The sequence below is a fragment of the Typopeltis vanoorti genome, chromosome 26, assembly GCF_054136105.1.
Source record: "Typopeltis vanoorti isolate ZY-2024b chromosome 26, IOZ_Tvanoo_1.0, whole genome shotgun sequence".
NCBI lineage: Eukaryota > Metazoa > Arthropoda > Arachnida > Uropygi > Thelyphonidae > Typopeltis > Typopeltis vanoorti.
This window is the reverse complement of record NC_143574.1, coordinates 18,667,854-18,687,668: the sequence shown is the minus strand read 5'-3', so window position 1 is coordinate 18,687,668 and position 19,815 is coordinate 18,667,854. Positions and strand designations below refer to the sequence as shown.

The 19,815-nt window shown below is 34.2% G+C and overlaps 1 protein-coding gene across 1 annotated transcript in view; it reads left to right on the top strand.

Annotated features, from left to right (window-relative positions):
• Atf6 (bZIP_ATF6 domain-containing protein ATf6) overlaps positions 1–19,815 on the top strand; it is a 244,734-nt gene that overhangs the window by 90,322 nt on the left and 134,597 nt on the right. The window contains exon 8 of the mRNA XM_090414984.1: positions 5,115–5,215. Coding sequence (XP_090271110.1) covers positions 5,115–5,215 — 101 coding nt within the window. The remainder of the gene's footprint in view (positions 1–5,114; positions 5,216–19,815) is intronic.

Below are 19,815 nucleotides of genomic sequence, written 5' to 3'. Positions count from 1 at the left end.
AGTTTGATATCTCTGCTTCTAATATCAATTTAATACTTTCGTAATGCGATCCATATAGATGATGAATAACAGTGGACATAATGTGCATTCTTTTCTTACTCTTGATTTTACATCAAACCATCTTCCTATATTTCTTTCAATTCTAACTGCTGACTGACAACATGAATATAAACTACATTTTCTGTATAATGTTCCATTTACCCCATATAATTGTAGTGTTTTTAAAAGCTTTTCTTTTTGGGCACCTTGTTGTATACCTTTTCCAGATATACAAAACATAAGTACAGATTCTTGTCATATTTCCATGATTTATCCACTTATTTGTCGTAAAGTAAAAATCTGATGTTGATAACCTTTATTTGTCCCGAACCAGCTTGTTCTCCTCCAAGTTTCTCTTCTACAATTTTTCTCAGCCTCTTTTTAAGTATGCTTACATAAATCTTACCTGGAACAGTCAGCTATCAAAGAAATTCCTCTGTAATTCTCACATTGCCGTCCATGAGATTTTTAAACATTCATCTATATAACGCATCTCAAAGGCTTCAATTTTTTTATCGATGTTGTCTTCAAAGACCGAGTTTCTGCACTGTATAGCAGCACAGACCACACATAGCATTTAACCATGTGTTCTCCAAACTCTAAATTTAAATTGCAGTTACACAGTGTTGATTTCATCAGGAGAACATTTTTTTCTTGCCATTTCAATTCTAACTTTTATTTCTATTTCTGGGTTGCATTCTTCAATTATCCAGCATCTGAGATATTTAAATATTGTCAGTCTTTCTATTTGTTTCCCATTTAAAGAAAATGCTGAATTAAGAATTAGTTTCTTGCTTATGACCATGAATTTAGTTTTGGCAATATTTATTCTTAATCCCATTTTTTCACTCTCTTCGTTAGTATTTCGAGAAGATTTTGAAGATCCTAAATATTGTCAGCCAGGAGACCAGTGTCATCAGCATATTGGATATTATTGATGATTTCACCATTTACATTAATCCCTTCCTCTCTTCCTTTTAGATTTTCTGAAATACGACAGTAGACAGCTTTTCCTCACTCCTCTTTTGATGTTAATGGAGTCTGTAATAATGTTATCAACTTCAACAGATGCCTTTTGGTTCCAATATAAGTTTTCGATGGTCCTAATGTCTTTATCATCTAATCCAATTCGTTTTAATAGTTCACTCATTTTAGTGTGTTTGACTTTGTCAAATGCTTTCTTGAAGTTGATGAAGCAAATGAATACTAGTTTTGGTCACTACATTTTTGGAATAAGATTTGAGAACAAAAAAGAACAACCTCTCTCGTTCCCAAACCACTTCTAAAGCCAAATTAGATATCACTGATGGTATCTTCACATTTTCTGTGTATTCTTTTTTGAATTATTTTCAGAAACATTTGACTCCCTTGTCTAATCATATGGCTCATTATCAGTCTAATGAGTCATATGACTCATTAGATTGATCATTCTATAGTCATTACAAAATTTTGGCATTTTCTTTTTAGGTAGCATGATGAAGGTCGACTGTAACCAGTCTTGAGGGATTATGCTTGTATCATAGATCTTATTAAATAGCTTTACTAATATAGTGATGTTGTTGCCTTCTAATAACTTTACTATTTCTGTTGGTATTCTATCAGGGCAGATATTATTTTAATAATAAGGTCTGATGCCTTTTGGCAACTTGTATATGAAAATATGACTTCTGCATTACTTCAACTTTGGTATCACCACTGGGTCTGGCTCCTACTGGTGAGACCTCAATAAAGGCTTTACCATTTTTATCTGAGTTCACCTCTGATCTTAGAATGCATTGACCTTCCATCTGTTCTTAAGTATTTTCTGGGTTTTGTCTGCTATCAATAAAGAGTTCATCTACATGTTTCATCCATTGTTGTAATTTATCATACTTTTTGGATATTATTTCTCCCTTTTTGTTTTGAAGGATACATAATTGTTTTTTCTTAAATATACCTGAGGTCTCTTTCTTTTTTAGGTAGATTAAAACTGTCATGCTTTTCCTGTAGAAATTCTATTTCTTTATATTTTTCATTCATCCAGATTTCTTTTGCTTCTTTGATCTTGTCTTTAATAATTTCCTGAACCTATTTATATTTTGTTGGACTATAATTTTTATATGATCTGCATTGATCCATAAGAGAAAGAATTTCATCAGTTATCCAGTGTTTCTTTTTTTACTGCTCTATTAGGACATAAAGTATTGTGGTATTACTAGCACTCTCTAAAGATAAAATGATGTGAGCCCATCCTATTCTCTCACTGGATGTATTCCATTATTTGCCCCAGTCCTGAAAATAGTTCAGGTGCAAACTTGCTTTGCTTACACTTAGATAAAGGATTAATCCAAGTATATAATTTCTTGGTATCTTTAATTTATATTATAACCAAGTGGAAAAACTTTCAACAACTATCTCTAATCCAAAGCATTTTAATAATAAGGTGTGATGATGCCTCTTGGCAACTTGTATATGAAAATATGACTTCTGCATTACATCAACCTTGTGGTATCACCACTGGGTCTGGCTCCTACTGGTGAGACCTCAATAAAGGTAGAAACTGGTCTGGGTTGCTCATGGCTTGAAATTGTGGGGTGCTGCAACTTTCGAAGTATATGTGTTTGGATAAAATATCAAAATTATAGTAAAAATTTAAAAAAAAATAAACATGAAAAAATATTGTTTATTATCGATAAAATATTACAGTTTAGTATAATTCAAAATTACTTAAAAATAAAATCCATTCCTTTAATTGTAATTAAAGGAATCGATTTACAATTTTTGGACATTACAATGTCCAAAAATTGTAATGTCCAAAGAGACTGAGTAAACACGATAAGCACTACGAACACTCTAGTACTGGTGCAAACTGCATATAAACAACAGTGGACCTGTGTGACGAACAGTGCCGCATTACACTAATAGCTCACATCTCACTATGACGTGCATATCCTTGCACGCATAGCAATATGACACTGGTAAACACAGTGCTGCTAGTGTCCTTCACCCTCCTAAGTGCTACAAGATGGATTTTTATTATTTTTTATAAAAAATAAGAGAATTGTATAGGATTGTTGATAATAAAATTAAATATTACAAGCAAATATAAATAAATTAATAAATATATTTATATATCGAGAAAAATTGGGGGTGCTGCAGTTCTGCAGTGCCTATGCACGAGCTGCCCGTGGTAGTGACCCTTCCCATAATGCATAACATTACATGTCCATTATGGGATGTGAAGTCATACCACCTTTACTACGAGTTGCCCCAGTCCTGAAAATAGTTCAGGTGCAAACTTTGCTTTGCTTACACTTGGATAAAGGATTAAACCAAGTGTATAATTTCTTGGTATCTTTAATTTGCATAAATAAAACTGATGGTTAAACTGAAATTCCTCTTCTTATTTTTTTTAACTCCTCAATGACAAATTCTCACTTCCCACAGACAATCAAATGAGTGCATTTTTTAAAAACCTTGTATTTAATGTTTCATTGGTGGTTGGTTATTCCTCAAACTGGGATCCATTTTCAAGAGGCATTTGATGCAAATTTTTTTAACCATTTTTGGACTTGCCTTCACTCAGTTTACCTTCTCTGAATGACTTGAATTTCTTGCTGATTGCTTACATAGTATTTGCACACAGTTTCCTCAGGTGACTAATTGGTGTAGCCATTTGGTTTTCCGTCTTTCACTATTTTATTATTTTATCAAACTGCAGTTCTGCACTTGTTACATAATGGATTCAACATCACTTGCACTTTCAGTGTGCATTAATGAATAAGTTCCATCTGTAATATATTATTCAAAATATGTTAACTTTGCAAAAAGTGCACAAGCTTTTTTTGTTATCTTATAGTAATGATATTGGTTAATTTACCTGATTATGAGTATTTTATGCAATAAAATTCTCTCTTCTATATGCTAACAAATATTTTTTCTTTAGTAATAAGTAAACTGCTTTGTTTAGTAAGTGTTTAGGATTAGTGTAAATTTGTTATAGCAGTCTCTCCTATAAAAGATTGAAAATCTTTGGTATGTTGGTAATGTATATTGTTCAGAGATTTGGTAGTCAATAGAAAATTATTGCCATGTCTTTATCCAGCTGCATATTATGCTTTTTGTAAAATATTTATGGAAACTGGTTTTGTATGATAGAAGAGGCACAGAGGCAAAATCACTTTGTAACAGAGTGTGGAATTAGTAAAGGGGAAGCCATAATCACTCTTACTCTATTCATCAAAGAGTAGTTGGAATTGCTTCTCTTAATTCCTGAGGAGAGGATTCCTCCTTTGAGAATTCTCTTTTGTTCTAACCACTCATGAAATTCATGGTAAAAAGTTTTCAGAAACATTTTTCCTCCCTTTGATGCTTTGAAGTTGTAGTTCTTTGGGAATATGTTTGCTATTAAAGAATGTTCAGATCAAAACTAAATACCCTTTTATATATTGTTATAATTTCATTATTAAGTTTCCTGGTATGCTGGCAACACTGTTTGTCACAAAAAGTATATATAAACAGGGGTGGAAAGCATCCCTTTTGCCAGAACCAGTTGAAATATTAGTGTGATATTGGAAAAGGGATGGGAGTTAAATGAATTAAGGATTGAATTGTGTGGACTAGAAGAGCTAGAATTCTTAACAGAATTTCAATGCCAGTGTTAGATTTATTCAGGAAAGATCTAACACCAGAAGTAAAGGAAAATTTACGTACTGTGGGCTACTAGTTGATAAAACAGTAATTTGTCTCGAACCCACACAAAAGCATGTATAAAATCTGAGGTAGTGTGTGTAGGGGGAAGGGGTACTTGGTTTATCAATAAATAAGTTGCACAGAATATAACTGAATTTGTTTATCAAGACTTTTTCTTCATTACAGTTTATTATATATTAAAATAAAATTTAAAGCAATTTAGTTATAATTTCGATGGATGTTTGCTGCATTATTTTATTAATTCTTCAGGTTTAGTACCATGACATTAAGAATTCATGTAATAAAATAATTTGATGAGCATCTGAGAAGTTCCAGTTAATTACAGGAATGAATTACAACTTATTTCAGTAAAGTTTAAAGCAAGTTACTTTTTCTCTTTCTAGAATGAAAATTTAAAGAAAGCATTTTTCCCAAAAGATATTAAAAAAACTACTTGCCTGATGGCTGTAATGTTTATGCTCACTGTGAATCTTGCACCATTCAGGTTTGTCCGTTTTATTTTCTTTATTTTATTTCAGAATATTTTTGCAATACTCATTAAGCCATTTTTGTATGCTGTGCTATGCAAGAAAAGTGCAATTTTAATGAAATTGAAAAGAATTTTTTTATTCATTAAAAAATTATACCCTTATATAAAAACATGTGCTGGCCTGATTGACTAAGTGGTTATTCCTTCTGCAATCTATCAAACAGGTAATGACTTCTAATCCCAATGCAGATGTGAGTATTTATGAATGTCGTTAGATGGTAGACATTTCTTTGCTTGGTGCAAGACCATCACCCTTCTTATTGAAGGTCTGAAGTGTGTGTGTATGGGGGGGGGGGATTTGGCCTCTGGAACAGGGTTCCTGGATTATCTGATTCTTAGCCCACTCATAGCTCTAATGTACAATATTTTCAACTTTTTTCATTTAATAAACATTGTCTTATATAGTGCCAGTTTAGTGCTGCATTATGAATTTTTTCAAAAGTTTATCAATAAATAATGTTTCATCGGTGTTTGGCCATACCAGCTTTGCTTATTCTGTTATCTCTTTCCATATTTAAATTACTATCATTATTGAAAATTGTACCTAAAAAAAGCTGAAATGTGTTATTTGTTCTGTAGGTTCTCCATTGAGAATGCAATTGATGTTTTCCATGTTGCTTATTTTCCTAGTTTTTGTTCTTTTATTGTATACTGTGTAGCCTCTGTAAAATAAAGTTTTGATATCCCTATAATCAATTCTGGATAAGTAGCTTCTGTTCCAGCTGTCTTTTTCATATTTCATATTTCTGACAGATCCCCTCCCCCCCATCTCCAATATTGAAATATACTCCTGACTACATTCTTTGTCATTTTTCTCTTACTCTCTTGTCAGTGCTTATCATATCTAACACTTTGTCAAAGTTATTATTCCACAAAAGTATGGATCAACAAAAAATGGGAATGGAATAAACTCATAAGAAAAAAAATCCAATTTAGTGAATCTACAAAACCTCTACCACAATAAAAGCTATTATAGAGAATCACTCAAAAATGAACTAAAAAAGTTAAACACCACTACTACCATCGATGATGCTAATGAAATCTTAAGAAAATCTCTCTTGAATTGTGCACTAGAAATAGGAGGTGTAAAAAGGCACCAAAGAAAGGAAAGACTAAGACAGGAAACCTTAGATCTGATGAAGAAAAGAAGAGATATGAAAAGAGATTTAAATGAGACCAATAAAATAGAATATTTGGGAATTTGTAAAACTATACGCAAAAGGATGAAAAATGAAATTAGATCGTATAATACTAGTAAAATTAAAGAAACAATAGTAATATGAAGGTCCTAAGATGAACATTATCAGTTGGAACAAAGGAAATAGCTACTGTAAGAGGGAAAAATGATGAACTTATAAAAAATAGAGATGCAATAATCAAAAGAATTCAGAAAGTTTATACTGAACTCTATGAAGACGAGGACCGAGATATCCAAGAATCAACTGGATAACTCGAGTGAGGACGAATGCGATGCCCCAGAGATCTTACAAGGTGAAGTGGAAATGAAGAATGAAAAAGCTCCAGAAGAAGATGGAATTATGGTAGACTTCTTAAAACTGGGAGGAAGCCCTGTCATCAAACAGCTGACTAAACTCTTTAATAAATGCCTAAAACTAGAAAAATTCCAAAAAAAATTTGAACAATTCTAATATTAATTTTTAAAAAGGGCAATAAGGAAGAAATTAAAAACTACAGACCTATAAGCCTACTCCCCACCATATATAAAGTCTTCACAAAAATTATAAATAATAGAATAAAATCTAAACTTGAGGGAATGCAATCCAATGAACAAGCTTGATTTAGGAAGAATTACAATACTTTGACCATATTCACACATTAAGACAGCTCATTGAAAAATCAATTGAATACAATAAGCCTTTATGTTTGGCCTATATAGACTACGAAAAAGCATTTGATTCAGTTAAAACATTCTGCAATACTAAAAGCTCTTGAAATCCAGGGAACTGAGAAACCATATATATTGAAACACTAAAACATATTTACAGTAATGTGACTTCTGTAATTAAATTATATAAAGACAGTGAAAAGTTTCCAATACAAAAAGGCATCCGGCAAGGTGATATTATATCTCCCAAACTATTTACAGCTGCATTAGAAGTCTTTAGAAGCCTTGATTGGGAAACAAAATGATAAACATAAATGGAGACTGCATCATCTGAAATTTGAAGATGATGTCCTAATAACAGATAATCTTGAAGATCTGGAAGAAAGACTAAATCAGCTAAATAAAGCTTCCAGAGTAATTGGATTAAAAATAAATAGAAGAAAAACAAAAGTAATGATGAATAAATACATAAACCAAAGAACTGTTAAAGTTGAAAACCATGAAATACAACAAGTTACCTCATATGTATATTTGTACCAATTATTCTTTGAGGATTGCCAAAGAAAAGAGATTGAACGAAGAATTCACCTTAGATGGATGGCTTATTGGGAAATGTGAGACATATTCAGAAGTGATATCCCTATGAGTCTAAAAAGGAAAGCTTTCGACCAGTGCATGCTCCTTGTCCTAACATACAGGGAAAAAACATGGACTTTAACAGAAACTCTAAAAAAAAAAAACTGAGAGCAACACAATATTGTATGGAGAGAAGTATGATAGGAAAACAAATACCTGGATAAGATTGCAAACAGGTGTCATGGATATTGTAAAATACATTGAACAGGCTAAGTGGAGATGGGCTGGCCATATTGCCAGGTGCAATGATGGGAGATGGACTAGAAAAACAACATAGTGGAGACCAATGGATGGAGCAAGACGAAGAGGAAGGCCAAGAAGATGGTCTTCTTGGTGGCAGGATGAACTGGAACAAATTGCAGGAGTGAGATGGATGGGAGAGGCAGAAAACTAAGTGGTCTGGAAAACCATGGGGAGACCTTCATCCAGCAGTGGACAGAACCAAAAGGTTGAAGAAGAAGATTATTCCCCACATCAAGAATATCTCTAACCACTGTTTTACGTACTTATATCATTTCTGGTTTTTCTTTACTCTTTCCTTATTTCTAAGCTTTTGTTTAATAATAAGCTTCCATAATAATTCCTTTATATATTTATCTTTATATATTCTTCTTATGATTTTGTTTTGCTCCTTTTTACTCATAGCTGCTTTCTCGTGGCACCTGCTGACTAAGATCTGAATTACTTTTTCCTGCTTCTTCTAGCATGCATTTGTTTCTGAATTATATAGAGCATCATGGAGAGTCCCAACATTTCTTGAGGTTTCAGATTAAAATGTTGTTTTGGAGATCTGCAGCCAGATAGTATACTTTGTTGAATCCATTAGTAATGCTTTATGAAGTATCTGTTAGCAAACAAATAATTTTTCTGTCAGGTGTGCTATGGAGGGGGGGGGTCTGCAGTTTGGTGGAGTTCTGTTGTGTATTTCATTTCTTTCTCAATTTCAACTATCACAATCATGAAAAGTCAAAGAAAAAAAAGGCAAACCTCCCAAAATCTTCCAGATTTATTCCATAGTTATATAGAATCTTAATTCCAGCTTCCTTAATGTTTATTACCATATTCTACAAAACCACTTTTTCATTTTTTTTTTAAATCGAAAACTTGGATTTCTTCTTTTGTTACTCAGCTTGCTTTTTCAGATCATACACTCTGGCTTTTTCAGGTGGTATTTCTGCATGTCATATCAGATCTCCCCAATTCTGAAGGTTGAATTATATTGTTTGTTAATAATTGGCAGTTTATTTCCCTTAATTTTGAATTGATTGAAATTTTTCATGTTTACTGTGTTCAAAATAGATGACAATTAGTATTACTAAAATCATGAAGAAATAAGCAGAATTTAACTCTATTAGTCATTTTGCAGTCTTCGAATTTCTATGCTTGAAGCACCTGAGTCAGAAAAAACAACCTATTACTGAAACTTTTTCTGAAATTCATGATGCTCATTAAATTGTTTAATGTTAGGTAATAAAATACGAGGGTAGTGTGAAAAGTTCTCGGCCTCAACCCATAGATGGTAACACTGTCGGTAAAATTTTTTTTTCTAAGTTGGTATATCTGTCATAAGCATCCATGTGAAATTGCAAGTCATTCTATCAAGTAGTTTGTGTTATACAGCTGTCTGAAGCAAAAGTGTTGTCCAAAAGTATTTTATCCTTTGAAATGGATAAAATTGAGTATTTTGCGGTTATAAAATTCTTTGTAAAAGAAGGTTTATCACCAAAAGAAATTCATTTGAAGTTCATAAAAGTTTATGGGCACTCTTCTCCTTCGTTTTCAACAATTAAGAGTTTAAACGTGACCGTACCAGCCTTGAAGATGATCCATGTGAAGGACGTCCAAAAAATGTAAACCAGAAATCATTGATCAAGTGCACAATATGGTATTGGATGACTGGCGAGTCAAATTGCTTGAAATTGCTGAGACTATAGGCATTTCAAAAGAACGTGTAGGATATATTTTGCATGAAGAATTGCAAATGAAAAAGCTTTGCACAAGATGAGTGGCACGCTTGCTCACAGCAGATCAAAAATGCACTCGCATGAAAATCTCTGAATAATGCTTGGAGCATTTTAACAAGAATAAAACAGATTTTGTGTGTTGATTTATTACTATGGATGAGACTTGGATTCACCATTACACACCAGAATCCAAACAGCAGTCAAAACAGTGAACAGATGCCAATTGTTCAATGCCAAAGAAGACAAAATCGGTTCCATCAGCAGGAAAGGTCATGGCATCGGTGTTTTGAGATGCTAAAGGCATTTTGTTTATTAATTATCTCGAAAAGGGTAAAACAATAACCGGGGAGAATTATTCTGATCTTTTAACCAAACTAGGCGAAAAAATTTGTGAGAAAAGACCTGGTTTGCAGAAGAAAAAAATCATCTTTCATCAGGACAATGCACCTGCCCACAAAGGTGTTTTGGCAATAGGAAAATTAAGGGAATGAATTGTTGGAACATCCACCCTATTCCCCAGATTTGGCTCCCTCTGACTTCTATCTCTTCCCAAAACTAAAACTGTTCCTTGCTGGTCAGTGTTTTTCTTCGAATCAAGAGGTGATTGCAGCTGTAGAGGGAAATTTTGCAGATCTTACTGAGGACCACTACAGGGACAGGATAATGGCGCTGGAGCATCATAACATTCAACATAATCTCCCTTAGTCTTAAGGGAGATTATGCTGAAAAATAAAATTAATTTTGAAATTATAAATTCGTTTTTTCATTTTTAGGCTGAGAACTTTTCAGACAACCCTCTTAGCTTAGCTTTTATTCAACAACCTATTGTTCTCACAAGTACTTTAGTTCCCATATTAGATCTTATTACAGCTCTTTTGGTTTTGCAGTTCTACTCTAAACATAATCTAATCTTGGTTGTATATGAAAAGAAACAATTATATCATATATCATCACCATCAAATTCCTGCCATCAGGGGGTATGGAGGATATGATAGTACTACATGAAAAATTTACATCATTACTAATAAAATGATGTAAGGAATTGTCAACGTAGATACGAATATAAATTAAATTACACTAATAAATATTTCCGATATTTTGGCAACGTCATGTTGCCATCTTCAAAAGGAACTTACAAAAAAAGGCACGTGCGCATAGGCACTACAACACAGTAACTGAGAATGAAGTGATGAAGCTATTGTTCTAAAAGTCCTGAAGGTGCCCTCTAGCGGGTTAAGTAGGTGTTCTTGGCCGTTGGACTGAAGGTCTGCTGATGTAAGCCTCCCAAATTTGGGGCAGTCTCATGCAACCAAATTTGTTGAGGTTTGGAGAGTTTCTAAGGGCTGAGGCTGATTCCATAAATAGTCTTTTGAATTTGTATTTGCTACAGTGTATTACTGTAGCTTTCTTCTACCGTATTCTGTGGTGGCGTGTATCCAGAGCATGGTCTGCAAGACCAGAATGGCCGTACTTGTGAAAACGGATGTAGTCCTTGTGTTCCGAAATTCTAATATTCGCTCTCTTGCCTGTTTGTCAAAATAAGACAAACTACACAGGTAAGCTTAATGCTCTTCTATTAGATCGGGCTACTTATCTCCCTATCGAATACAATCCCACCAACTCGCAAATCAGAAAACTTCACAGGCCCCTTAAGAAAATCACTTCTTGGCCTATAGAAGTTACAAACAGATTAAAGCCATTTAACTCTATATCCTCCCCCCCTCGTATTTATGGACTCCCAAAAATACATAAAGAAAATGTGCCATTACATCCCATAGTGGATGGCATTGATTCCCCCCACATACAAATTAGCTAAGCATTTGGCCAAAGCACTCGCACACTATACTGGCAACACACCATCACACATAAAAAACTCAGCCCACTTCAAAGCCAGCATAGAAAACTTCTAGAACACTCCAACATTACTAACACAATGTTCCAGCATAAAAATGTGCACAAATTCACATGGAGAGAAGATGCAAGGAATAAGAATAGTCTCATTGACTATGTTATTGTTGATAGTGATGTTTTCTCACTGGTGCAGGACACTAGAGTGTACAGAGGATTTCAAATTGGAAATGATCACTATTTAGTCTTGAGCAGGATAAAATTGAATTTCTTATTGAAAAGAATAACATGTAAGAAAGTTTTAAAGCGAATAAAAGTTGAGCAGCTCTCAGATGTGAACTGTAGACTAAAATACACAAAGATTATTGAAGAAAAAATGAAACAGTTTGAGAACAAGAACCAAACTTTGGAGATTCAGTGGCAAACCTTGAAGAAAACCCTGATTGATTCAGCCAGAGAGGCATGTGGTGAGGTTGTCTGCAAGGATAGAAAAATCAGAACTCCATGGTGGACACATGAAGTAAGAGAGGCAGTGAAGGAAAACAAGAAAGCATATCAAAAGTTCCTGGCAAATAAGTGAGCTTGTGCTCTTAGAGACTACAGAGATAAATATAAGAAAGCTAAACAAAAGTCATGGGAGGACTTTGGCAAGAACATGGAAAATAAATATCAAGAAGGTGGTAAGATATTCTGGAGGTTGTTGAAGAAGCTTAGAAATGGAGGAAAGAGTGTTGTAAAAGGAATTAGAGATGATAAAGGTGACATGAAAACTGGAAAAAAAGATATCCTTGAAGTATGGAGTAATTACTTTGAAAAATTGCTAAATGAAACAAGCAGTGATAGCACAGTGGTAAAAAACACTCAAGAGGCATACAGTCAGAAATACATATCCATACATGAAGTAGAAAAAGCCATCAAAGGCTTGAAGTGTGGAAAAGATCAAGAGTAGATGATATTCGACCAGAAATGCTTAAATATGGCGGTATAAAAGTCTTACAGTGGCTACACTGCATAGTTCAGAGGGCGTGGATAGAGGGAAGAATTCCTGATGGTTGGAGTAGAGCTCTCATAGTACCCATATATAAAAAGGGAAATAAAACTGAATGTGAGAATTACAGAGGTATTTCCCTACTGAGTGTTCCTGGCAAGATCTATGCAAGTATACTTGAGAAACGGTTGAGAAGAATTGTGGAAGAAAAGCTTGGTGAAGAACAAGCTGGATTCAGGCCAAATAGAGGCTGTCAGGATCAGATCTTCACTAAGCTTTACGACAAATAGTCGAGAAAGCATGGGAATATAACAAAAATCTGTATTTAAGTTTTGTCGATCTGGAAAACGCATATGACAAGGTGGCAAGAGAGAAGCTATTCAATACGCTACAGTTATATGGTGTCAATGCAGCATTATATCAAGCAATACTTAGTCTTTATTTGAGTTGTAAGTCAGCAGTTAGAATTGAAGGAAGTACAGGAAGATGGTTTAATGTTAAATCTGGTATGAGACAAGGATGTTCATTATCCCCTCTGTTATTCATTATCTATATGGATCACATTATGAAGGAAAGTGGTATTAAACCTGATATCAAAATTGGAGATGTTAATGTCAGCTCTTTGCTTTATGCAGACAATGTTATACTTCTAAATAAATCTGCTACAAGTCTGCAAGATTCCCTGACTAAATTGAATAGCTGTTGTAATAGATATGGTATGAAGGTCAGCAATAAAAAGACAAAGATAATGAAAGTAGGCAGATGGGAGAGGAAAGATTAGCAAAACAAGTGTTCTCTGCCAGGTTGGCATGAAAAAGACCCAGAGGAAGACCAAGAAAAAAGGTGGATTGATACAGTAAAAATGCCTTAGAGGATAGAAACATAAGATCTGACAATGTTGGAGTCCTGACAGGTAACAGACTGATTTGCAGGAAAATTGTAGATAGGAAGTTGGTAGTGATGTGAATTTTTCATGTAGTACTATCATATCCTGTACACCCCTTGAGGGTACATGGCAGGAATTTGATGATGATCTCTTAAATAAGATGAGAAATTTGTAATACAAAAGAATCAATGTTTAGTTAAATAACTATATACAAATATAATTATTTATAGAAAGAAAATTGTAAGAGATACACTTCTCTCTCTCTCTCTCTCTCTCTTTTTTTTTTTATTTATTTTATTTATTTTAATTATCACACTAAATTAAATTTCATGACATAGTATTAAAAAAAATGTTACGTTTACTATAAATAGCAGCGGATAGAAGAAACAGGCATTTAATAATCTCCATTTCTTTCCAGTTCCTTTACTAAGATTGCTTAATGCATAAGTCACTTAATAAAAAAATATAAAAATGTGTATCTGAATGAAACTCATCAGATAGTTCGCAACAGCATTCCTACTTTGGTCAGTTCTTAACTCTAGTTTGACTTCTGCAAGGAACATAAAGAAATATATGTATACAACTGTTATACAAGCAGCAGCATATCAATAGCTATGAACTGGGGCTTAATTTTCTACAGTCTATTCTTGTGGTTCCATACTGTATTGTGTTGTTTTTGTGTTTGGGGCTTTTGGGAATTGTTAGAGTTCTGCATTACTGTTCTTTTATTATCCTTGTCACCAGATGTTACATGCGTTGCAGATGGGGCCATCCATATCTATTGAACTTTTAGGCCATCATCATTCTTGTTGAGAATTGGATAATGCATATTAGCATCTCACATAATAAATTTAGTTTAATCCTTTATCCAACTGTGAGCAAACAAAGTTTGCGCCTGAAAGTATCTTCAGGACTGAGGTAAGGTGGTGCAACACCAGGGTGACTCCTTGCAAAGGTGGAGTTAGCTACTATCACTCCTATCTCGGTATCTCCCATATAATGCAAAACACATCTCCTTGTGGATATGTCTAATGTTATGCATTAAGGGAAGGGCCACTACCCAGACTAGTTTCGACCTTTATTGAGGTCTCTTCAGTGGGAGCCAGGCCCAAGTGGAGATACCAGCCAGAAGCAAGTCATCTCTACCTATAGGAGTTGCCAAATGGTGTGCCACCTTTTTAATAAATTACTCTGGATTTAGAGAAAGATGTTGAAAGTTTATTTTTCACTTGGTTAGAATATAATAAATTTGCTTCTGGCTGGTATATCCACTTGGGCCTGGCTCCCACTGAAGAGACCTCAATAAAGGTCGAAACTAGTCTGGGTAGTGGCCCTTCCCTTAATGCATAACATTAGACATATCCGCAAGGAGATGTGTTTTGCATTATGGGAGATACTGAGATAGGAGTGATAATAGCTAGCTCCACCTTTGCAAGGAGTCACCCTGGTGTTGCACCACCTTACCCCAGTCCTGAAGATACTTTCAGGCGCAAACTTTGTTTGCTCACACTTGGATAAAGGATTAAACTAAATTTATTATATTCTAACCAAGTGAAAAATAAACTTTTAGCATCTCACAGGCTTTTTGAATTTTTGTTCATACCAGGTTTTGTTATGATCTAAGGAATAAGTGCTGTTCCATGCATTTCTGCAGCATGTTTTAAGCATATGATCAGAAAAGCTTGGTTTCCTTCATAAAGGAATTTGATGTTTCATTTGTTTTCTTCTTTCCTTACTGAGATTGTTCATCCCGTATTTAAGGCAAGTTGTTTTTAATGCGAATCCCACCCCTCAAAAGGTTGTAAACCTATTGTATTATGTAAGTGTGGGCATGTTGAGGATTTTTTCAGTTTTATTATTATTATTATTTTTTTTTGTATTTTTATTTATTTTTTTACATAATCTGGAAGCCCTGCTCTCGAGATCAAAAATGGAACTTTTCTAATCTGTTTCAGGCCTCCAATAAGCATGGTAGTGGTCTTGCACTGGTGATGAAATTTATCTTCACCTAAAGACAATTGCAAATATTCATGCTCATGGTGTGATTCAAATCCATAGCCTCTTGATTGGGGAGCAGATTCACTTGCTAAGTGGCCAGCCATGCTATCAAGTTACAGGTGCATTGAATTAGGTATACATCATCATGGGCAAGAATTGGGAAAAGGGAATCCTTAGAGGAGCTGAGTAAATATTTTTAATTTAGTGAGTGGTTTAAATGTAGTCTTAATTATGATATTTTTGTAGTTTTCTATTTGTTCTGAGATTTCCTTAATGTAAGTAATAACTATGGCCTTATTGTATGTTTTTTTTTTTTATGTATTACTGAATAAAAAGTTTTGTTGCTGTTTGCAAATCATTTTTTGTGCTTACTCATCACTTCAAGTTGTCAATCCTCAGTTTTTGAAGGTGATAATGACACCTAATTTTTGTTTTGAATTAGCCTACATGTATTTTGTCCTCTGTTTATCAGTGTTAGACATTCTGAGGGAAGATTGTGAGGACAAGTATATCCTGACAATAAAGTGTGTTATGGTTTTCAGTTTCATTGAGAATCGAGCATTTGGAGGTAGGTGACTTAGAAATGTGCTTAAGTTTGGCAACTGTTGGGCCAAATGGTGAATATATTCAACATATCTGATCCATATTCTGGATTTCAGTGTAGCTGGATCTATAGTTTTGCTCAAAATATTCCATGTAAAAGTTAGCTATGGAGGAGAAAGTGGTCAGCTCATGGCTGCATCTATCTTTTTATTGGTAAAAGTTATTTTGCTACATGAAATAACCAGAATGAAGTATGTGGACAAAGAGGGCCATAAATTGGATGCAGAAATTTGTCCTTGAGAAGATGTAAAGATATTTAAATATCATCATCATCATCAAATTCCTACCATGTACCCTCAAGGGGTGTACAGGATATGACACTACTACATGAAAAAATTACATCATTACTAACTTCCTATCTACAATTTTCCTCCAAATCAGTCTGTTACTTGTCAAGACCCCAACATTATCAGATCTTATATTTCTATCGTCTAAGGCACTTTGTACTGTATCAATCCACCTATATCTTGGTCTTCCTCTGGGTCGTTTTCCTGCCAACCTGGCAGAGAACACTTGTTTTGCTAATCTTTCCTCTCCCATTCTATTTAAGTGACCATACCACCTGAGATTAGCTCTGCTAATGCATTCCTGGATGCATTAGCAGAGCTAATCTCATATAAAGATATTTAAATATCTTTATATGATTTTTGTTTATGAAAGATGTTATTGTTTATTATATATTCATAATCCTGTCATATAATATAAACGTGTTTTCCCCTAACTTTACAGGTTCTATCTCCAGGTCTCTATGTATTTGGTGTTTCACTATACTATACAGTGAAACAGTGAAAACCAATTTTTTAAAGTTTTTTTTTTTATTAGAGTATCTTCAAACCAAATAATTTCAAAAAAAAAAAACAAAAAAAAAAAACAGATAAAGCCCTTATAGGGAGTAGGCAATGACATTTTAGCCCATCTAATTGAGAGGGCAGTCATTCTCTCAAAGTATATATACATAAACTCAACATGTAGAATAAAATTATCAGCCAAATCTTAACAGTCCACTATTAGAGTTCTCCTATAGTTCAAAAAATTGGAAAGAAAAAAAAATCATACTCACTTTACAGTTGCTACCCACTCCATATTCTCATTCCCTGGCTTCGGATTGGAGTCCTGACCTTTTCCTCCCATATCAGGTTTTCTTTCCGTTTTTACGCTGGTGATAGATTTACTGACGGCGTCTGTTGGGGCACTGTCTTCCTGTCACTCGGGTGAAGATTTTTGGCTTGAGGAGTATTTGCGTGTGCATTAAACTAACGGGGCAATTCTTTCCTGCTCGAAAATTCCTCTGTTCGGACGATAGCTCCCAGCGAAGGTTTGTCATTAATCAATCGCTTTGCCTGGTGGACCGGCCAGCTTTTGTCATCTTTCTTTCAGACCACTGGCATGACTTCTCCTGAAGTTGCGTCTTCGATGGCTTACATCCAACGGACAACCGCTGGGGTACCGATGAAGACCTGTGGATAACTGATGACGACCTATGGATAATCAATACTCGATCTTCCTGCCAATGCCTTTTATTCACCTTCTTTCGTATCCCTGCACAAAGATATGGGACCATGAATATTTCGGTGTGATTCCTTGTTCTTTCCACACTGATCCTTTCTTTGATTTTCCACTACAGTCCTTTAATCCTATTTGTTCGGGCTGTGGAAGTGCATCTGAAGTTTGTAAGTCCATCTGATACTAACCATCGGAATTCACCAACAACTTTCATATATCCTTATAAGGAGCTAACATACGTTTTCTGGTGGCAATGTATTGCTTTTGTTCAATACATTCTAGAATTTTCCGTTTTAGGGCAGTAGGTATAGACAATTCCCATAGGGATTATTTACATTAACAAACTGTTTTAAATATACATAGACATACAGGTTATCATCCTTGGATGAAGTGCATTTAATTTAGAGAGAAATTGTTGTAATTCATCAGAAGAACCATTCCAGATAGCAAAAATGTCATCTACATATCTGAACCGATGGGTGGTAGGTCGAGGAGAAATGTTGTCAAAAATATACGTTGTTCAAAGTGCTTCATAAAGAAGTTGGCAAAAGTAGGAGAAATGGGATTGGCCATTGCTGTTCCTTCGATTTGTTGATATAACTTGTTTTTAAAGGAAAAATATCTGAAATGTATTACAAAATCAAATATTTTTATGTCTGAAGGAAATTGTTGTTGCAGTAATTCAATGGTGTCAGATAAAGGAACATTAGTAAATAATGAAACAACATCTAGACTAATCATAATATCTGAAGCATCCAAATGAAGATCCGAAATTTTATTTTTGAAATCCAAAGAATTTTTTATGTGAGTAGTAGTTCTTCTAGTTGAAGAAGTGTGTAAATTTCATAAAAATTTTGAAATTTTATTATAAGTGGGACAACCTATACAGTCTACAACTGGTCTTAACGGAATGCCTGGTTTATGAACTTTTGGTAGACCATACAATCTAGGTGGACGACGAAGGAAGTTTTAAGTTTTTTCTTTTGATCTTCAACCCATATAGATACATTATCTATAAGAGAATTAAGTCTTTTAATTGACTACCGGTAGGATCCGATGTGAGGGGTCTGTAAGTTGATAGTCACTGAGCAATAAGAGACATTTTTCTCTCATATTCTCTTCTATCTTGAATAACTGTAGGCTTCCATTTGTCAGTTTTCGTAATGATTAAATTGTTCTTCTTCTTCAGTGATTTCAATTCAGAGTAAGACAGATTGGGACGAAGGAGGCTTGGCATTCAAAAGAATTTTTGCACATTCAAAATGCATCATGTTAGCTGTTTTTTGAGATAAGGATTGAATACTTCTGTCTATGCTATGAAAAAAATCCATCATGGTACCTTATTTGGAGCAACGGCAAAATTATGCCTTTTTGATTAAACAAGACATTCACTCTCTGTTAGTGGATGGCCAGAAACGTTGATAACTACTCTATCTGAAGATATTTAATGCTTTTTAATATTTAATATTTTAATGCTTATCACAAGAAGCATTAAAAAATCTTGAGGTAAGAAGTCGATGATATGCAAAATAGTGCTAAAAGTTTCAGCCACTAATATAGATTCTAGAACATTCTTGATATCAACAGTTTCTCTATTTAAGATGGCAAGAGATTTTTTTTGTTTCGTGTAGCTGATAATTTAAACGTGATCTACTGCTGGCCTTTAAATAAATCCGATGAGTTCTTTGAGACCTAAAAACTTCTTTTAATTAACCTTCTTTACTCTAATACTTTACCTTACTTTATCTTTACTAATATCTAGCACACTTTAAATAGACTCTCCGTAAATTCCCAATATGTTTCAGTAAGAAAATGCCATGAGTAGACATTACTTAAAATTACAACTCACATAAAATTTTATTTATTAGTAGAATTTTCGCCTGAGTATCACAGGCATCTGAAGTTTTGCCTGCACTAGCAATCTGTGTCGATTTCTTGCCTTCTTCTGAACTTTAACATCTGGGAAGAGGTTTGCTGCTTTTTCATTTGCTATAAAGTAGTCTATTGATTTTTGTCCATGCACACCATTATATTTATGTATATTTTTATGCATGTATTCATTATTATTAAATTATCTCATTTTCCTTTTACGCTCTTTTATCTTGTGGTGTCGAGGGTTTATTAATTATTGGACCTAAACCATTCACAGCATAAGGTGGTCAGCCCTACACCCCAGTGTATCCTATGTCCTGTAGTGTTGAGTTCTCAAGGCTAGTTTTCCTGCTTTGCAGGATGAAAAACTCCAGGATAAACTGGGGGGGAAAACCCTAATGTCCATGCCCA